The 22354-nt window shown below is 35.5% G+C and overlaps 2 protein-coding genes across 2 annotated transcripts in view; one reads left to right on the top strand and one right to left on the bottom strand.

Moving 5' to 3' along the window:
* Window positions 1-22354, top strand: part of homer — a 40664-nt gene that overhangs the window by 3942 nt on the left and 14368 nt on the right. Inside the window, exons 3-6 of the mRNA XM_053764190.1 lie at window positions 3530-3661; window positions 3757-3936; window positions 4711-4779; window positions 5496-5632. Coding sequence (XP_053620165.1) covers window positions 3530-3661; window positions 3757-3936; window positions 4711-4779; window positions 5496-5632 — 518 coding nt within the window. The remainder of the gene's footprint in view (window positions 1-3529; window positions 3662-3756; window positions 3937-4710; window positions 4780-5495; window positions 5633-22354) is intronic.
* Window positions 7481-17779, bottom strand: LOC128680788 (adult-specific cuticular protein ACP-22-like). The gene is made up of 4 exons (XM_053764191.1): window positions 17681-17779; window positions 10797-10964; window positions 10294-10390; window positions 7481-8227 (listed from the first exon to the last, which is right to left on the bottom strand). Exons 1-4 carry the CDS (start codon window positions 17690-17692, stop codon window positions 7971-7973), a joined length of 534 nt encoding a protein of 177 aa, XP_053620166.1. The 5' UTR covers window positions 17693-17779; the 3' UTR covers window positions 7481-7970.

The raw sequence follows: 22354 nt of genomic DNA, 5'->3' as shown, positions 1-22354 counted from the left end.
TATGGCGGATACGGCATACATTGCTGGATTTTCATTGCGGTAAATAAAAGCTCTCATATTTACGCAATTTTCATTGATTCGCGTCGGCATCTGTCTGAGTTCGCCGATAGTGTGTAGCCGGTATTATTAATATAGAAAAACTAGAAAGAAAGAAAACTTTTTTCGGCAAAAAATTTACATAGTCACATCATAGGACTTAATTTTTGTTTATATAAGTATATGAATCGGTTTGAAACCTTAATAATTCCTTAAAATGGCTAAATGAAATCTTAGATTATATAATTAATAGGCATTTATTAATTTACTTGTCTCTGTCTGTCTGGCTCATCTCATATATTGCCTATTCCCTGAATTAAAATAAAAGCAAAATCTCCCTAGAAACTTTGCATGCACAAAACTCGCAGGCGTTATCATAACTGATATATTTCGTGCAATATGAAATAAAAGGTCGAAGCGTTACACATAGATAGTTTGTGGGGCTAGCACGAGTAACGTAATCCTATCGGCAACGTATTAATATTTAATGTTGTAAATAGGATTACGTTCTCGCAAATATTCATGCTAACCACAGTGTATCGCCTACGAAGTAGCCTACGTATGTGGTTTTATTTAGAAACGATCACGCACAGAATTCGAACTAGTATCAAATATTTAGAACATTTTAACAGAAACAGAATATTTGTGGTGTTCGGTGAAAATAGTATTTTCCGATTACTTCCTGTTAGTATGAGTACAGTCACGTACATTGATTTTGTAGCACGATGTTTACTATCGCCCTTCGTTCAGTTTCCAATAATATCAAGCAGTCTGTAGCACTGCCAATGTGTAAACTGCACTCAATTTTGGGCTTTATCACATTGGAATAAGAACCGTATGTATATGTTACCGCTAAACTCGGTAGTGCGGCTATAGCTAGGTTTGACCGTAACATACATTACCGCCATCTAGCGTCAGTACACACACTGGAGGCAAGTGCTGGTATATGAAAACTAAACACAGGAGTCAGATTGGTATACAAACTCAATGCGCTGGTAGGATTCGACTTTGGGTCCTTTCGATCATAAGTGTCTGGACGACCACCGGTTTTCACACTTAATAATGTAAACAGGAAATCCAAAGGTTATATGAGTGACTTTCATGAGCGTTTGAACGCGGCGTGTAGCGTTTCATTCGTGTCCGACATTTTTTTGGAATAAATAATCTCTTTTTTTAAAATTAGACCTTTATAGAATTAACATTGTACCAGTACTTTACTTATTTATAAAATAGGATTATTGAATTGATTACTGTGTATGGTACAATTTAGTAAACTAATGAGAGCCCGCGGCGGAGTTAAAACGCTCGTGAATTCGCCTATATACAATCGTGTAAGGAATTTTTAAGCTTAGAGAAATATCAGCGAAGGAAATTGAAAAAGGCGAAAAATTATTTTGCTCTCTTCCCTTCCGAAACCACAGAGTTTAGAATAATATAAAACATACAGAAGTGACATTTGCACATAATAATGCGTTACGTTTTTGAAATAAGTTCTTCATCCATTTTCCATGACTTCCTGTCTGGTCTTACTCATCCAGATATGACCGCTGTGCTTCCGGATTCCGACTCCTTATTGCTCCTCCATGTACTAGTAACAGTATACTCGTAACACGTTTCTCATATATTTTTGTGTAAGTTAATTGTGTTTCACAACTATTATTATTAATATATGTATATTATATTTTGTATAATAGATGGGAATGTTATATATATATAACTAAAATATATGTATATATTATCAGCACTCTGATCACAATCATAACCTGTTCTGATTTACTTTTTGACTATGTACATTATGTACTTTGATATATTCTTAGAAAAAATCATTAAATTTCAAAAAATTAAGAAACAATAAAACAATAATGGTAAGCCCTTCCTGGCATGATAGGGTTCAACATTGTTCAAATGAGTTTCTTTCGGCATTTCTTCTCAGTCGTTCCGAAATGCCAGTAGTTTGTAGCTTGTGAGAAATAACTATATAATATAATAATCGAAGTGACAAAGTGCCTGTGAAGGTCTAATTTCTGAGTAAATGATATGAATTTGAAACAGATGCCACTTCTATTGTCTTCAACATTCGATGTCTCGTGTTTCGCTAGGTTAGGCCGCCCACACCCTGTGATACAGTTTCGCAGAGAATATTTAGTAATTCTGAATTTCGAACGCAATGGAACATGACCTTCTCATAGCTGCCATGTCGTTCCCTTCGTCTGAAGTATTTTTAAGATGTAAAATTGTTAAAAGCTTTTATTGGGAATGTTTTATGTAGGATCTATACTTCCATACGAGTAATAATTATAAAACAGAAAAGATTTGTGTTTTTGTTTGTAATGAATAAACTCAAAAATAAATATACCGATTTTGATGAAATTTGACACAGAGATAGACGAAACATTCAGGAGTTGCATAGGCTACATTTCATGGTTTTACCCCTAGCGAATTCGGGACGGGCCGCTGGTACAAAAAAGAAACGTCAAAGAATAAACTGTCACTTAACGAAAATTATATTAGTTTAGGATAATATTATTCACATTATTGTAATTTTATGAGTTAATTTAAATTATTTGTTTTATTATTATTTAGTAGATAGCACGCCCCTTATTTATAGATTTTTGTATACCCATTAGTCTGTAAAACATGTAGGCTCAGCTTTTTTCTAACGCTAATTTGTATATGCTTTTTGCCAATATCTTTTATTTCTTTCTTCCCAATCTTACCCTTCATTCAATCCAGTATTAGTAGTTTTCTTTAGTTCTTAGGTACATTAAATATAAAGGGTCTTCATCCATATTTTCTGCCAAAGACCCCAGCAAACTCTGTATGAATTTATAATGGCATTCAAAATTAATTGGCCTGTGGGCATGCACCCTTTCATATTCGCGAGTGTATGATTCATTGGTTCAATTATTTAAATGTAACAATTTTGATTTCTGCGCAAGTCAATCTTGTAAGTGGTGTGATATTGTACTTATACTAGCAGCCCGACTCGGCTTTGCTCGGATATCTTCTTCTTCTTGACCTTACCCCACTCATGTGGGGTCGGGACAATATGTAAGTCCTTCTATTTCGTTCTGTCATTCGCCATACCCATTGACACACCTCTCCTTTTCATACTATCCTTGACACACTCCATCCATTTCTTCTTAGGTGTTCCTCTATTCCTAGAACCCTTTACTTCCATCTTTAATGCCCTTTTGGCTTCGCTCGGGTACCATAATAAATTATACACCTAAATATTCCTCAAGAATCACACATCTATTGACGAAAATCGTACAGTCAACAGCAAATCAAATGAATGAACTTGTATGGCGCAGTCATCGCGGCGAGTTTGCAATGAATTTGGGTAGGTTAATGTGCTGTTGACTATACAAAAGTCCGTTAAAGTTTTTAGTTCTTAGACAGGCATACGCCACAGGGGGACTTATTTTTATAAACATGTAAGGATTTAAGTCATTTTCTCATAATATTTCATAATATCGATTTTGTTCAACAGGCGGTGATAAACAGCACGATAACAGCAAACATGACATTCACCAAAACCTCACAAAAGTTCGGGCAGTGGAGCGATGTTCGTGCTAACACTGTGTACGGACTCGGCTTCGCGTCCGAAGCTGAGTTAGGCAAGGTAAGGGATATACTGCCATCCGTTGTCCGATATACATCAGTTAGGTAAATCGTTTACGTTAATAAATTAATGAAGTCTTAATTTGTTTTCACCAGTTCATAGAGAAATTCCAAGAGGTAAAAGAGGCGATACAAGCGCAACAGTGTTCTGGCGGGAAAACGACGACGAATGGCAACAGTGGCGCCGCCACGCCTGTTGCCTCCGCAACTGCTAGTCCCTTATTGGCTGGCAGAGCTTCCCAACCCGACGACGAGCCTGCTGTCTCGCCTGCACAGGTAAGGAGAGAAAGAGATGAATATATAGCGAGGTTATAATGGCAACTGTGGCGCCACCACACTTGTAGTTTTTGCATCTGCCAGTCTCTAATTGGTTGGGAGTGTACGACTTTCTTGGCAATATTAATGGAGTGCTTTCCATTCAATAGAATACCGAGGATGTATATAGGTTTCAAATTCAAATTTGTTTATTCCACTTAGGATTATACAGGGTTACTAGTATCTAACGCATAACCTTCCAAAGGCGCATAAGGTACATATAGACTGTCATCTTTTGTTCTACGATTTTTGTCTAAACGTAATTAAATAAAATAAAAAAGTTTTTTTTAGTTTTAATGTCGTTTCTATAAAACGTTAACACTATGTTCGATTCCGCTATATAACGCTACTGTTCTGTCTCGCGTTGATTGGCTATTACATGGAGTTAAGATGTGTAGAATCTCAAATTAGATTGTATTTTTTTATATGAAAAAAAAAAAAAACTACGAATCACGAAAAGTCGTAGAATAAAAGTTGCTTGTTTTGATATACCCAACTAGTCTTTAGGAGGCTTTGCGTTTGATACCAGTAACCCTGTATACGTATAACTTTTTGACGTTAAAAATATAGTTAAAACTAAGTTTACCATCGACTTCCAAAACGCTGTGGAGAAGAAGCAGCACAACTAACTTCAGCAACTGCTGCAACTAAAGAGTAGATACATGCAGCGAAACTTAAAGTAACTACTGGTTTTTAAATGTCCGAAAATATATTGAATAGTACAATTTGTTGCAGCCGACCAAAACGGACAACGATGAAATGATGGTACACCAAAGAGCACACTCAGTGTCCTCAACTTTGCAGGTAAATTGACGAGTTTCGTTAGAAAAATATTAATCATAGGTATAGTTACTTATTTTAGTATCAAGTTACCTAACTTGACTTTTAAGTGCCTAAAACAATTACCTAATTGTTTTAGGCACTTCATAATAATAAAATCGAGTTATTATTTGAATATGTATGTGTCCCTGTGGTGATCTAGACAGGGACGTCTTTGCTTTTCACATCTCACTATCGAGTCGATTCGCAGTGAGAAACAGCTAACCAATCACAATGCGCCATTGTGACGCAACGACAACTAAACTTCTTAGTGATTGGTTCGCTGTGAAAACTTTAGACGGTCGATATCTAAAATGCAATAAGTTCTCGGTTTGTAAACAACCAGTCCGTGTGTCTGACGATATTAGCAAGCGTCGATGGACGAAAAAATTTTAATTTTTGTGACATCTTGGATTAGGAATTGTTCACCATAAACGCAATATTGCTTTTTTCAATTCGGGGCAGTGATCCAACTGCTCCGTCCAACTAGTTGGATCATGAGATACTAGGCCCAGTTGTTTATTTTAAAAAATAGGTAGACTACGGTACCTCTGGGAATGGACTTAATGACGTTTGACGTGTCCGATTATGTGTGATTTTTATTTGTGTTATATCTTTGAAATCATTGCATCTGGTTTCTACAATGTAAAAACCATCGAATAGTCGCCAACACAAAGATTAAAATACGTGGTAATATTCAGGGCGGATACGCGACAGTGGGTCGTGCCCCACGTGCTCCGCTGTGCTCCGCCTCGGCCGCGGAGCCGCCGCCGGCCGAGTGCGGCGAACACCAGCTGAGATACGAGAACGACCGGCTCAAACTGGCGCTCGCGCAGAGGTGAGTGTAGTTCGTGTTGCAACGTGATTTGTTTATTTCAGGCTGTGCTGATGGAAAAATGTGTTGCGCCGCCATTTGTGAGCAATGTCCTCGTTATTGCATTTAGAAATAAACATTAAAACCAATTCATAAAAGAAAAAAAGACGCATACGATTTTTTTCTTTCTTACGCAGAAATTCATATATAGCAGCGAGCGTGCTGGGCACTTTTGCACCGGGTACCATTCGGGTATGGCATTTTTGACGAATTTTGTTTTATTTATTTTCAAATTTAGTATTTTATGTAAATTATGATTGTGTTGTGAATAAAATGGCTTTATACTATTATTAGGAAGACTTACAGCTAAGAAACGACTGAATAAATATAAAACCAAATATAAATTGTAACATTCCATCCCATTGCCCAACTTAGAAGCTTCAAGTTAATTTCAGGCCCTAGTATCATTCGTTTATTATTAAAATGTAATCTTAGAGTTGTCCCTCGCGTAGGCCCAGCGCCTCAACTCTGTATCAAGTTATTACTAGCTAAGTACATACTACTTTACTAGTTGCGAATGTCAATTTGTCTTCTTAGCGTGTCGACTCTCGGTGACTTGGTGCTTAGTCAGCAAAAAGTAAATAGGACACTATTTATGTTTACAATAAATATAACGTGAATTGTTTAAACCTAGATATTTTCTCCAAACATAAGTATATATTGTTTGGAGAAAGTATCTAGTTTTATTAAACAATTTATGTTATATTTAATCGCGTTTTACTTTCTACAAAAGCGAGTATAGATCACGGAAGGATAAATAAAATAAATAAGATAAGTAAAAACAGGATTTATTTCAAACGAAAGAGTATTTTGTACATTACTTAAAACTAAATAAACTTGATCGGAGTTTAGAATCCTAAATAAATTATATTAAGATGTTTATAATACCACATCAATTCAATAAATTCGTGTATAGATCATACACGAATTTATTGAATTGACTAAATATACAAGTCGTGCCAATTTTGAATTTTATTATATATTTTTTTAATTACTTTTTTGTTTTAAATACTATTAAAATTGTTAATCAATACTAAAAATTTTTTCCAAACTTAAATCACAATGTAGCTTTGCAGCAATGTAGATTTTTCCGAGTATAGACCTTATTACTTAGACGTTAAGAACTAATTGGAGACCAACATTTTAAAAACGAAAATATATTTTCACTAGGGTAGTTACAGCTAAGGATATTGGGAATCAACGTATTTTTTATACTACTGAGCAAGTAAACAGGCATGCCCACCTGATGGTAATTGGTCACCGCAGCCTATGGACGCCTGCAACACCGGGCGTGTCACAAGCGCGTCGCCGACTGTGAATAAATCTGATTCACGCCCACGAAAGCGACTTTATTGAAAGAAAATTCACATGCCATCTGCGGCCAATGCCTTATCATGTCAAGTCACTTCTTTGCCAAGCTAGAGCTAATACAAAACCATCACGTGCAAGCATCTTATACACTATATTGAGTGTCATGTCAAAGTTTAGAGATGCGCTTGCGCCGGTTCTTTTACTAATTTTATTTTTATGTGTCTATGTCTTTTTCGCTTACCACTTGCTTTACATACATTTTTCTGTGTTATATTTTGTGCCATAAAGTTTTTTCAACAAAAATGAACTAACATTTTGGGAATAAATATGGTAAATATTGAGCATAAACCCAACTCTGCACCTAACTGATGTAGGTAAAATAGAATTGAGAATTCACATTCGATATTTGACCTATCGCCTATTCTCATGTAACGTCACGAAGCTAATTCGTAATACAAATTTGTCATATTTTTGTTCGTGCTATTATTTTCTCAATGGCCACTGACTGTACGTACATAAAATTATTAGTTAGGTGAGCCGAAATGGCTTTGTCTCCTCTGTGGCACAGAGATTTATTTGTCTAGACAATAGCTATGTAAATTCATTTATATCATTCTTTATTTATCTTCTACCAAAGTTATTTAGGTTTAAACAAAAAAGTACTTAACAATTTCGAAAACCTTTTTCTTTTACAGAATATTCATCTTATTTTTTATGTAAATCATAGTAATGGACTATGCGCTCCGTCGCTAGTAACTGAGGAAGAAACCGGGGCAATGCTGAGATAAGACGAAAAGTTTTAATATAGTCTACATTTCATAACAACAACGTAAACATATTGAGTCGTTATAGGTATTTATTTATATATTGTAAATTTAAACCGCCAAATTTACTTTACCGACATCAGATCCATCGAAAAATGACACTACTAAATTTAAACTTCAGTCTATGTAAAATTAATTAATCTAATCAAAAGATCTACATTTTTTTATCAATGACCAAATCCTCCCACTATGGGTACAAAGCCTCCATCATCAAAATTTTGGAAATCATGATGGTACGAGGGTTCGAAAAGATGGCTCGGGGCTTTGGGTATATCGTGTGGGATCTCGTGGGGAATATGTTTGATCTCGTGGTGTTCCTTAGGGGTCCCTATTTTGTGGACGACAGCGTTGAAACCGTTTTTGTCGTCTGCTTCGTATTCCACTACGCGTTTGGTCCCGTCTGTCTCGAGCAGGGTGTAGGTACCTGGAAGAATGAAATTTTTTTTTTTCAATAAGGGTTTCAAATAATTTATGTAATGATATTTGAAATAGAACTCGCATTGCGGTGATTTATAGATTAATATACTTATTGAAAAAAAGGGAACTAGTTCTCTTCGTCTACAAAAACCGACTCATAAAAACGAACAAATCGCAAATTGGTGTCATAAATCAAGAATCCCACAACTGTTGTTTTTTTTTCTTGTTTCCATTTGTCAAAACCACATTGCCACCGTTTAAGTAGCACATTAAATAAATCAATATATAGAATAAATACCAAATAAATTTCTTCGAAAATCAAAATATTATTTAATAACCCTGTTCATGTATATATGTATAGAGTATTATTATACACTTAAATATATAAAATTTAACTACATTGAATTATTTATTCAGTAACTCGACTTTGAAATGTCTTCGTTTTAGTCAATTTTCAAAATTTTGGAAATCTTTAGATCGTTTAAGGCACTTCACGTTTTAATAATCACAAAGTTAGATATATTATCTGAAACAATTATTTTTTCAGTCAACGTCCACAACATCACATCCCGAGTACCACTCTTAGTAGAAAATTCTATATTTTACTAATTTGCACACAAATTATGTCCTTTTCGTGTATGAAATTTGATTAAAATCCATTTCTGCAGGCATATAGCGTTGGTACCCAGTGTCTTACGTTTCTACCTCTACTTTGCATGGCGTCCTTGGTTGTCAGACTATTGGTGGATTGGTGCGCATATCGTCCTTGAGAGAACAAAGCAGCAGTACTTGGGTTTGCCCTTTCTGCCTGTACTAGGCTTGTTTTAATCCTACTTTATTTATATTACTAGATATTACTCGGGGCTTCGTTCCGAATTTTGAGATAAAATATAGCCTATAGCGATCTTGGATAATTTACCTTTCTAATGGTGAAAGAATGTTTGAAATAGGTTCAGTAGTTTCGGAGATTACCCGCCTCAAACATAAAAACTCACAAACGCTTACCTCATTATAATATTAGTATAGATAAATGCGAAAGTTTGTGAGGATGTATGTTTATTATTCTTTCACGCAAAAATTTACTGGACGGATTGTTATAAAATTTGGTACACGGGCATATGGAAAAAAACATAGGGCACTTTTTATCTAGCTCAGCTAGTATTTATTATATATTGTTACAAAATACCTATATACATACGAAGTGGTACAATACCTTGGGTGGATGCTTTTTGTGAAGTTTCAAGTTAATATCGTAGCAATTTACAGTAACATTGACATTCTTAATTAAATTGTCTTTATTAATTTTATTATATTAAAACACTTGTAAACATAGTGCCTGTAAGGTTTTTGTATTCGTTACAGACTGGCGACTACTTTTTAGTAGTGTTAATATGAACTTGAAACTTCGCATAAAGGATCTATCCAAAGTACCATATATCCTACCACATTACGTATGAATATAGAGTTTTTGTGACATCATGTATTTTCACGGTTATGTGTGTTGTTATAATCTCTTTAAAATTGGCGATAAAACAAAATCAATTTTACCAATGCCTACACAAAGTTGGGTTTACAACGCGGAGCAGATTATTCCAATATGTCGTAAAATCGTCTAGGCCCGGTCTAGGTTATAGTAATCGTAAAGTTAGACAATAAACTCGCTTTACGAGTGCCTGCGAGATTGGTTCATCACTAGCGCCATCTATAACTCATATAATTATTTCAACGGTTTCAGTTTTGATTCAAACTGTTTTCAACTGAGGTCGATGTCTTCCTTGTGTGTGAAGGTGAATGTGCACAGTATTTGGTCTAGTCTACATCAATCGTCAAATTTTGCGGCTTCTAAAGCGCAAGGAGTTTTTTGTCTTGAGGTCTTTAGGACTAGATGTAGGGGCACCGCACTTCGACTACCTTGCGAGGTCAAAACCTTTAGAAAACAAGAGAACACAACGGAGCGGCAATCCGCTACGTCGACACAACGTTGTCGTAAAAGTCACGTCAGATGGCTTTAGGCATAACACAATGTAAAGCGCTTATGACGAGAAGTCTAAAGCCAGTTTACACGTCACATACCTTTAACTTTGTCTCCATCCCTGGTCTCCCAGTGTTCCTTGTCATCTCCCGTGTGAGGGTCCTTCACAGAGTAGTCGAATGTGTATTTGGGATGAGCCTGAAATTAAAAATAAATTGATTTTACTTAAGATTTATTTTCATTGAAATTGTCGACAGCATCCCTAGTTGTCAGTCGATTGGTACGCATCATCCTTGACAACATTAAGCTAGCACTTTTTGGGTTTGCCCGTTCTATCAGGGCCAGGCGAGACGGCATAGCCAGTCATTTATCCCCAACGTAATTTGCCGGTGTACGGCGTAGACTCTACGCAAGACGTGGTCGTACCGGCGCGGGCGGCACTTTTGAAGTTTGTCTGATATGTCTCTGACATGAAATTTGCCGCGAATGCGCGATTTACTCACGCGATCAAGCCTCGCGTCGCCAGACATACATCGGAGCATTGTCATCTCTGTGATTCGCAAATCTCTTTTCTATTAATGTTATTGAATGAATAATATCTTACATGATAATCAACAGCCAAATCCTCATGGTGGTCGTGGTCGATGCTCTGCACTTGAGTGTGCAGGACCGGCTTGTGCGCGTGGTAGGAGTCGAACCCGTGGCCCTCCAGACCGTAGTCCCCGAACTGAGCCGCCGCGGTCGCTAGCAGCGCGGCTGTTGACATGATTCTCTGGAATTTAAAAGAAGATTTTTACAATAACGTCTTTGTGTACACAACCTCACCTTAATATGTCGTAAGCGACTGTTACAAGGTACCTTTTTTCGTTGATTAACATAAATAATCTCAACAAAATATGCCACACCACGTACAGGATTTTATTAGTAAGTTTTCCATTATCAAATGTAGTCACAGGTTTAGATCACTGTGACTACATTGGATAATAATCAGAGGTACGGGTTTGTATATCACTTCTCAGCTAACCAATCACAGTGCGCCGTTGGGACGCAACGACAACCACACCACAATGTGATTGGTTCGCTGCGTTTTACTTCTCGGTGGTGAGCTGTAAATCGAAAAGTCGCACTACGCACACAGTATTCTGCATCTACGTTTGGTTTAAGATTTTTTAATTCCAATTAACAATTTGATTATGTATTTAAGTGGATGTTTGAAGGGGCAGATGTAATTACTTCAACAGGCTCAAATAATTTGTTGGTTCGCGAAGACACGCTTAAACAAATAAGCGATCGTAATTTCTATGTACATTAAATGTGGTGGAAAGCACACATTAAAACTGTCGGAAGACGCGGTAATGGCGTCACGTACTCTCAGTTTTAATGTCTGCTGGTTACGTGAAAGTTGCGCGATGGGATACCGAGGAGAGGTGATCGTGAGACAAATAAGATTATTAGAAAATGGAACCTAAGGGGGCCCATACCCGCATATCCTAATCCTAATCCGAACTAACATTATAAATGCGAAAGTAGTAAGTAACTACTCAACTCACTCAATTAATACTCACTCAATTTTATATATTATTAGAAAAAAAAAACATTGTAAGAAACAATAATGGTAAGCCGATCTGGCATGATAGGGACCAACACTGTTCAAATAAGTTTCTTTCGGCATTTCTTCTCAGCAGTGGTCGTTCCGAAATGCCAGTAGTTTGTAGCTTGTGAGAAATAACTATAAATATAAAAAATTACGAGAAAAAGTGCCTGTGAAGATCTAATTTCTGAATAAATGATTTGAATTTGAATTTGAATTTCAACCAATCATCTTTAAATTTTGCACACATGTAGTTTGAAGTATATATGGGTACCTCGAACAAATATCTGTTCCCGTGGTAAATTTACGCGGGCGAAGACGCGCACATAAGCTAGTTTTTTTTAATAAGTAAATGGACAACACTCAACGGTGCACATTAAACATTAAGCTTGTATCGCTGATCCTTTGGACACAAACATTGAAACGTCGCACCCAGAACCGCGGACAAATATTTGTAATGACAGGTTCAATTTGTCCATGTGATCGCCATTGTACCCAGTACCGCCGCCGGCCATACATAAAGCACGAGTGGCGTGGTGACCACTATTAATGGAGGTCGTCAAATAATTATAGCACAATTTTATCAATTGCTTTTATTTATTAACGTTTAAAATATTAATATATACAAATTATGGCACATTAGCTAAAGCATTTTATTAGAAAGTATTTGTAGTTTTCCTCTATATCCTTACTATGCAGTCGCAATTTACGACACGGATTTCGGTTTCGTAAATTGTGACAAAGGGGTTAGTGCGGGTTTGAGCAATGTGATTGGTTCGCTGCGTCTCGATTCGAATCGATTCGATGGTGACAAGTGAAATGCAAACCCGCACTTCGTTCAAAAAGTATAAACCTCCAATACTCTGTTCAGATGTGACTAATCTAAGAGGTTCTTAATGCTGAACTAGAAGTAAATATTGTCGGGGTTTTATTGTGGGTTGGATAATGAATAGGCACTAGGCAGTAGGTAGTAAAGTAAGTTTATTATAAAACTTAAGGTAAGACCTAGAACAATTAAATATAAATTAAAAATCTAAAATAGAGATTAGGTGATACGTTATATATATTCACAATAAATGGAGCACATACCCTTATTGGGTCTGTTCTTATTATTTAATTTAATGTTTATAAATTTATCACGGCCACCCTCTTGCCTCGCTAGCTTGATCGTGATGTTTACGCGTCAAAGTGTTCGAGCGGATTTAGAATTTTAAAATTTATGACAGTAGATCCAAATGTGCCAGCGCAGGCGAAATACATCGAAAGAGATTCCAAACAAAGCGTAGCTGCGTTACAGTATGACTGTTACTCTACACTTGCATAACTTTACACCTGTTGTGAGAAGTTTTCGTTTGTCTCCTGCGTGTTTAGCAAGTCACTGTAGATTACCTGACACATTAGTGTTATGGCTCTTAAAGTCTATAGCCGTGGATAAACTGAACACTAATCTAAATTTCTGGAAATACAAAGCTTATATTTCCATACGACTAAAAGTTTGTATACAATAACCTGACTCATAAATATGGCCAACCATCGTGAGGAAACCTGCACACTGGTTAAATATTAACTTGTGTCTGAAATGGAGTTTATTTTATTAATCAAAAAAGTTGTGTGTGTTCTAAGAAAACTACTATTCATAATTTAGATTGGCATACAAACTTATGTGCCACGAGTAGTATTCGACCCTGGGACCTGTCGATCCATAGGCGGCCGTTTTAACCATTGCTCCACCGCCGCTTCGAGTACAGACGAGGCGGGTGAAGTTTGTAAGGAGGCAAATGGAAATCCCTAGACTCTGCCTACTCCCATTGGAAATAGGTGTGTTGATATATATTCGTATGTATGTTTAAGAAAGAAGATCACGATATTTATAGCATGATAGTTTCGTGACGATTTTGTTAAAAGTGCTAAAACATGTCCATTATATCTTCCGCCACTTTGTAACGCGAACATTTCCCGAGGTGACTATAAAACTAGCGTTCCATGTCCGCCTTCGATCGACTCGATTAAATCGATTTACATTTGACAGTATAGACGTTCCGCGTTCGATATCGATCCTTCACTGTTTCCTACGCCAATTGGGCTGGGGTTTGTTTGACAGCGACAGTGAGGGTTAATTATTGGTTCTTACCGAAGAGAATATAGAATTGTTTTTTTATCTGCATTAAAATTATACCAATCGAGATTAATTGTCATCCTTCTTATATTAAATTTAATTAAATTTAAATATTTGTTATAATGATGAGTGAACGGTAGTTTTATGATTTCAGTAACTGATGATTCTAATGTATACGCTCCTAGTGCGAGTTTTTAGCTTTTATAGATATTATTTGATCTATACTATTATTATAAAGAGGTAAGCGTTTGTGGTTTGTATGTTTCAGGCAGGTAATCTCGGAAACTACCAAACCGATTTTAAAAATTCTTTCACCATTAGAAAGGTACATTATCCAAGATTGCTATAAGCTATATACATTTTATCTCAAAATTCCGACGGGAGCGAAGCTCCGGGCAACATCTAGTATTGAATAAGACGTGAAAAGTGCCTGCAGACAGGAATTAGACCTAATTTCTGAAAATTTTGTTCAATAATAATCAAACATTGAATAAATAAATAAAAAATATTCTCCCCGCTGTAAATTAGACCGCAGCCGTACGTATTTAAGAATCGCGTGCAACTGTGCGCATGCGACTATGCGTTTTTACAATGATCTACAATATATGCTACATTTCGTAATTTACGTTTTATGATCTAGATCGTTTTGTCTGATCGGTTTTGACGTTAGATACAATTGAAATAAAAAATCGTTCATATCATAAAACAGAGTCATCTACCCTCTCCAATTATGCTGGATGAGATCCCTTCATGGGATATGGAGTATATATGTATAATAATAAATATTTATTTATTCCACAGCTAGCCACAAAGTAAGTTCGACACTTGTGTTATGGGATACTAACTCAACGATACTATATTTTATAACAAATACATATATAGATAAACATCCAAGACCCGGGCCAGTCAGAAAACAAAATCAGTTTAGTTAACTCTAAAAGATGTCGTACATTGCGTAGATTGTATGAGAGCTTTTATTTGGTGAACTATTCAGCGATAGTGTACAGCAGTCATGATGAAGTACTTGCTTACACTGTTCTTCAACTGTTGCAACATCGATACACTATAATTGTACTTACAAAAGAGCATTTTTTTTGTCTACTGAATAATTTGTTTATCACGAAATGTTAAAATTTTTTCGTCTGATTGTCTATTGTTTATGGTACGGTTTACGGTTTTGTACCACAATTAAAATGATATTGAAGGTGGAGACAATGGCATTATTTAAAAGGTGCGGATAGATGTTTTGTCATTATTTTAAGTCACGATGAATCTATGTAATATCACTCTGTTTTTACGTTAAAGAGTTTTAAGAGTTTAGTCGTGGGTGTTCCCTCTATTATGGTTGAGCTACGCGATGGCTGACCCATGCGTCAACTCGTGAACGGGTGCTGCCATATATAACCATAACCTGTTTTGATATACCTTTTGACTATGTACATTATGTACTTTTATATATTATTAGAAAAAAACATTGTAAGAAACAATAATGGTAAGCCGATCTGGCATGATAGGGATCAACACTGTTCAAATAAGTTTTTTCGGCATTTCTTCTCAGCAGTGGTCGTTACGAAATGCCGGTAGTTTGTAGTTTGCGAGAAATAACTATAAATATAAAAATTGACGAGAAAAAGTGCCTGTGAAGGTCTAATTTCTGAATGATTTGAATTTTGAATTTATAAATATAAATAAATAAATATAAATATATTAGGACAAATTACACAGATTGAGCTAGCCCCAAAGTAAGTTCTAGACTTGTGTTATGGGATACTAACTCAACGATACTATATTTTATAATATATACATATATAGATAAACATCCAAGACCCGGGCCAATCAGAAAAAGATCATTTTCCATCATGACCCGACCGGGGATCGAACCCGGGACCTCTCGGTTCAGAGGCAAGCACTTTACCACTGCGCCACTGAGGTCGTCGTTTGAATTTGAATTTAACATGTAAATAATCTTCGGTTACTGTTAAATTTTGTTGAAACTAAATTAAATACCAGTTCAAACTTTTACATTCTAAAGTAAAACTTAATACAGTCATCATAATAACTTTTGATTTTGACACTTGTAACATTTTTTTTACTAATATACTTTTAAATACATTAAAATTAATGATACACGGGTTACGCTATTGTAAGGTTTGCAAAAACAAACATAATTTTTGTATTCGAAATCCAAGACGAAAATAATCAATCTCAAACGTGCACATGAACGAAACATCTCTGACGCCGCAAGATGAGATTCTTGCTTTTGAAGTGGATTAAAAAAAAAACGCGGTGTCGTTAAAATGAAGTAAGTTCAGAAATCTTTGAACTTCAAATGTCTTTGAGGCTACAGTAACAAGGGGTGAAGGGGGTGCGGTCCCCTCCTCGTCGCGACATACCGCCTCAGGTCAATGACACACAGGACCTTTAGTCCTTTAAAATTTTTAATCCTCAAATAACCTAATTTTATCCCAAAAGAGTTTGACACGACCCCAGTGGGTGGACACATTATTAGATATTCGTGTAGGTAGTACAATTTATCTAATTTATAATTAACAGAGTGTACGAAAATATAGGTTACAGTTTCTATAGAGTATTTATAGAGATTGGTCAAGCGATCTCTAATTAAATAGAAGTGCAGTTTGTTACCTCTTCATGCACAATTAGGCGTGATCAGGTAACAAATAAACAAAGTTACTTTCGCATTTATATTATTGGTTGGGATGGGATTATTGAAATTTTATAAACAAGTTCATTTGTTTATTTATTTTAAAGGTTTCGAGATTTTTAATATTTTTTTGTATTGTTTAGAACTGTCGGCGGGAAATTGCCAAAGATAAAGAGATATGGAAGACAAAATAGTGAAGGCAGATAGTTTTTAATTATCGTAAATTGTGTGTTATGGAACTTATTAATAATTTAGCCAAGATGGCTAAATTATTAACTTGAACTATTGAAAAGGTTATATCGAACATAATATAGGTCGTAGATTTGTTTCTGTCTTGTAGACAATTTGTGTTTGTAATCGCTATCTTATACACAAAACAAATCGAAATAGCTCAGCCAAAAATTTCACAAGTATTTAGAAGTTGAAATTGAGTTGTTACGAACAAAATTCTACGTACAATTTCGAAGACGAGTATTAATCCTAACTAATATTATAAATGCGAAAGTAAGTTCGTTTGTTTGTTTATTTGTTCCTCTTTACGCTCTATCTACTCAACCAATCTTCTTGAAATTGTGCATACATGTATAGTTTGAAGTATGGACAAGAAGGGCATAGGGTGGTTATTTCAATCCGGAAAAATTACTGTTCACGGAAATTGACGCGGGCAAAGCCGCGGGCAAAGTCTAGTATTATATATTTCATCATTATATTTTTCCCTTTAATGTTTTATTTAAAAAAAATAGTAAAAGTCACATTTTAAGTTCGTTCGTTATTTTTCTTGTTTTTATCACAAAAAGGTGTACACTGCGTAAATTGATTTCGTTTTGGTTTCTTTTTCTGTTAAAGCACTAGTTTTAAGCTTTATTGTATACTAACTAATTATAAAACAGAAGGTCTGAAATAATATGTTGATAAATATTGTGTCACATTATCACGTATGTTTCCCGATACTATATTAGATTTTACTTAATTTTTTCAAACGAAGTTGTAATCTTTTATTATAAATACAATATGTATGTAAAATTTACTAAAAATCATATTTTCAATATCACATTTCTTTAACACAGTCACAACACGTCACTTTTCCGCCACCAAACAAAAAAAAAAGCCACTACTCACGAAAAGCGCCATTCTATCACAATTTTAGCTCAGTAACACGCAGAATGTAAATTTTCACGTCCACAATTCAACTTATACCCAAGAAATGGTTAAATCTACCCCCCCCTCCCTCACCCCCCAGTACACGAGCTGTTACTGTTACACATGTTTATGTAATACATTCGTTGTTAACCATTGTAGTTATAGATTTAGTTTTTTATGACATAGTTGCTGTGTGTCTTTGAATATACTAATACTAATAACGAATATTAATCTTGCATTCCCTGTGCGTGCTGCAAAACTTTGGAACAGTCTTCCTCTTGAAATAAAGGTGGCTCCTTTACTTGCCACTTAGAAATCCCAGCTGAAGGTTCACTATGAACAGGCTTCAGATATTTGAGTGTTATAATTATTTATATTAGTATTTATATATGGTTTTATTATATTTTTATTATTTAGTTTTTGTACTTATTGTGTGTAGTTTTAATAAAGTATACTTATTTCAGTAATTCATTGCTTGTTGTTACTTGATGTTTCGTGTACGTACTACCTTACTTTGTGCGTTGAATTATTTCCTTTCAAATACTTGGTTGACTGGAAGAAATCCCTTTCTAGGATAGGTCCGCCTTTGTACGCGTTCTTTCCTTATTTTACTGCTTTCTTTGTATGTGTTTTCTTCTGTAAAGAGTTTACAAACAAACAAACTAATAATTAATTGTCTCAAATCTTGAAACGATTATTAAATATTAATAAAACTAGCGGTCTATTCTGCACTCGGGTAAAACCAAGGTAAAACTGTAATAAATTGTACTTATACCTAAAACTTCTTGAATCTATCTATCTATCTATCTATTATAAAAACCGACATCAAAATCCGTTCCGTGGTTTCTAAGCATACATAGGGCTATCCCTATGTGAAGGAGAAGAGAGACGGCGGGAAGCAACTTTGTTTTTTATTATGAAGTGATGCTATATATGCAGCTGGAGGAGTAAAAAAATCTTGGGTCCCCTTGGAAAGCCATCGGGGAGAATTGAGACCTAAACACTAATAAGTCTCCAAACACGAATCAGAATGTATTTATTAAAATGGTACTTATAGCGAAATCTTTCAGGTCATTATTCTTATTGATCATTATTCTGTGTGATTTTTAGACAAATCACACAGATTGAGCTAGCCCCAAAGTAAGTTCGAGACTTGTGTTATGGGATGCTAACTCAACGATACTATATTTTATAACAAATACATATATAGATAAACATCCAAGACCCGGGCCAATCAGAAAAAGATCATTTTCCATCATGACCCGACCGGGGATCGAACCCGGGACCTCTCGGTTCAGTGGCAAGAACCTTGCCACTGCGCCACCGAGGTCGTCATTACTGATTGATAAATGTTATTATAATTTAATCGACATGAATACAATTTTATACTCAGTTCAATAAAAATTTTGTTCATTTACTTAGTTACTTTTATTTATTCGATTTTGTTTTGTGGGATGATCAGTGATCAGCAAGCTCTCCATTCATATTTGCATACCCATAGCCGGTACATGTAGGATTAAGTTTTATTTTAACACCATTGGAAACTCGTGTTTTTGCAAATAAATAATCTTAACATCGGTTCCACGCAGATTGCTAACAATTTCCACAGCATACGAAAGATCGGATTGCCTTTTGATCCCGCAAATCCGACATCCCGGCGAGCAGGCCGCGAATTCTGTCCTAAAATAGATTGTTTACTGTGTGACGACGCAGGAATTGAAACAGGTATTTGGTTTGTCAAGCATTTTCAATAATGTTTCTACATTTTTTTATATAAGCTTCGATGGAACTATATTTTTTTTATTTTTTATTTTATTTTAACTTTTTTATTCTATTTATTGTTTGATTTTTTCCGCTGTCTGTACTGAAAATAACGATGTGACGAATTTACAATAATCAAAATTTATTAGAAAATTATAAGTGTGACAAATTTACACATACAAATTTTCGTGACGAATTACCTTTGTGACGAATATCAAGTAGAGTTGGTTCTCCTTGAGCTTGCATTCTTAAAACTAGATATGTATCAATGAGTTACAAGAAGCAAATTATAGGTTCCCGCTGGTAATTAAGTCATCAAATCGGCCTACATGAACCCACTATAGATAGGCCTCCCTTTATTCGCACGACTTCTCACTAGAACTATCGGCCCGTCCCGGCTTCGCTCGAGTAAAACCATAATAAATTATTACAAACGTAAACTCAGATAACACATCTATTTAAAAAAACCCACATCAAAAACAGATTCGTAGTTTTAAAGATCTAAGCATGCATATGGACAGACAGAGGGATGCGTCATATAAGAACTATATAGTGATAAATAAGTATTAAAACATAATTTTGTATACTTATTTTCGTTATTCATTTATTTGCCAATACATATAAATATGAACTGTAAAAGCAGTATGTAAAATTTTTGCTCAATTCAATATAGGCTTACCATCATCTTTTAACGCGATCCACTTTACGACCTAAAGTGAACTGCATCGCAAATTCGTACCATCGACTTAATGAGATTCATTTTAGGTTCCTAAATTGAACTGAGTTGCATTGGAATCGTTCTGTAAAAGTTGATGGTAGGCCTGCAGTAGGTCAAACTTGTCTGTAAATTTTGATCACTGATAGACATGCGTAACGCCGGCTGTATATTATCGGGTAACCGCAGACTTTGGCGGATTCGGAATACATTGCTGATCTTTCATTGCGGTAAATAAAAGTACCCATACAAACTATGCAATGCTCATGCATTCGCATCGGCATTTGTCTCAGTTCGGCGATAGTATGTACCCGGCATAAAAATATATATGGCGACTACAAGATATATACATATAAGCATGACAATATCATTATACCGTCTTCATCACGCGCTTCAAGACTTCACAAAGGTTTTACGGTCTATAAAGCCGTCATGATTCTTGATTTGCCTTTTAACAGTTTCTTTATTGGGTACTTGAAGCTTTAGCCTTATAAGTGAGATGTAAACAATGTTTGCAATTAACTATAGGTAGGCAAAAAGTTGCTTGTATCACTCTCGAGTTCTATCTCCATACCAAAACTCCGCTTCGTCGCAAAATGCCCCTTTAGCTAAATGTCCACTGGTCGGAAAGTGCTAAATTCGCCATTCGGAAAAATATGGCCTTTCGTCGCTGATTGTATATTTTTGGCTTTTTTAGGTTTAACTAAGTACGTAACGTAGTAAGTTTCATGATAGAAAATGTTAATGTGACACATCCTGGGCTGAAACGCCTATTTTTTTAACAGGAGTCATTTTGACGTGACATTAGCGAAGCGACTATTTGCGAATGAAGCATTTTGCGGAAGGACTATTTTGCGACTGGCGTTATCTTGCCCATAACTAAGGTTTCTCGAGCCATAACTAAGGTCAGTTTTTCTACTTTTTACCTTATTCCATAAGTTGTTGTATAATGAGATGGCCATTGCCAGCATCTATATTAAGTCGACATATCATCCACTGTAATTATAAACTTGAGATAAAGTTTGAGCAAGTTGTTTGTTTCTCCTGAAGATGCTACAGGTTAATATTGATTGGAAGTTACCGCTCCACTGGCTTTCTGAAATGTGCGTAGTTGAGAATTGTTCACGGGTTTTGTAAATACAATGGTTATTATCACTTGACTATTTACGCGATTACTATAGTCGAATTTCAAACGTCAATCGTGAGGGTCTAAGAGGTGCGGGGAGGGCCGGTATATCAAGGGTTGTAACTTTTGGAGAATAAAATAAATAAAAAATAATAATTAACTTAATTAATTTATTTATATTGATTTTTTCCCTCTTATGTACTTGTACTTTTATTGTCGTCAAGTATTTACGATATCACTCCAGCGCATCGTCTTGCACTTGTCAACCTCACGTATTTAGCACGTGTTTAGCTATATGTACAAAATGGTGGTGAGTAAAGTTTATTATTTAACTATCTATCTGTATTATAATATACTATAATATTATAAAGAGATAAGCGTTTGTGAGATTGTATGTTTGAGGTGGGTAATATCCGAAACTACTGAACAGATTTCAAAAATCCTTTCACCATTAGAAAGGTACATTATCCAAGATTGCTATGATATATTTATATTATCTAAAAATTCCAACAAGAGCGAAGCCCCGGGCAACATCTAGTGATAGATAATGTAGTACAATTTGACATTCCTGACTGCGTCGTCAAGGATGGCGCTGTTTAGCCTTTAGATAGGCCGTCTAACTGTAGAATCTCATTGAACTGTTCTATAACGGTGTAAGTGTAACCCTATCGAGGGCTACTTTTATTCGTGTTGACGAAAATCCGGACCTAAACAAACGTTTCCTGTTAATAAATGTGACTGAACGTAATATTAGAAAATACTTTTTTTATCCTTAACATCCTTAAGTCTTTACGTTAATAAAACTGTGGAAGCGGTTGTGGGTGCAGCGATTAAGACGCCGGTTATAGAAAGGTCGCAAGTTCAAATCCTACTCATGCCAAAAGAGTGTACACCATTCTGACTCATGTATAGTAGTTTTATTTTCATATAGCAACCGGGAAAACGCTCAGATAAGAGAGAGAATTGGGCAGTGAACTCCACGCGCATGAAGTAGCAGACAAGATAAGCAATATGGACTCCAAACCATAAACGTGCCACAAACAATATAGTA

Source organism: Plodia interpunctella, chromosome 25, assembly GCF_027563975.2.
Source record: "Plodia interpunctella isolate USDA-ARS_2022_Savannah chromosome 25, ilPloInte3.2, whole genome shotgun sequence".
In the NCBI taxonomy this organism is placed as follows: Eukaryota; Metazoa; Arthropoda; class Insecta; order Lepidoptera; family Pyralidae; genus Plodia; species Plodia interpunctella.
Note: the sequence above shows the minus strand (reverse complement) of the source record. Positions and strands in the feature narration are given on the sequence as shown.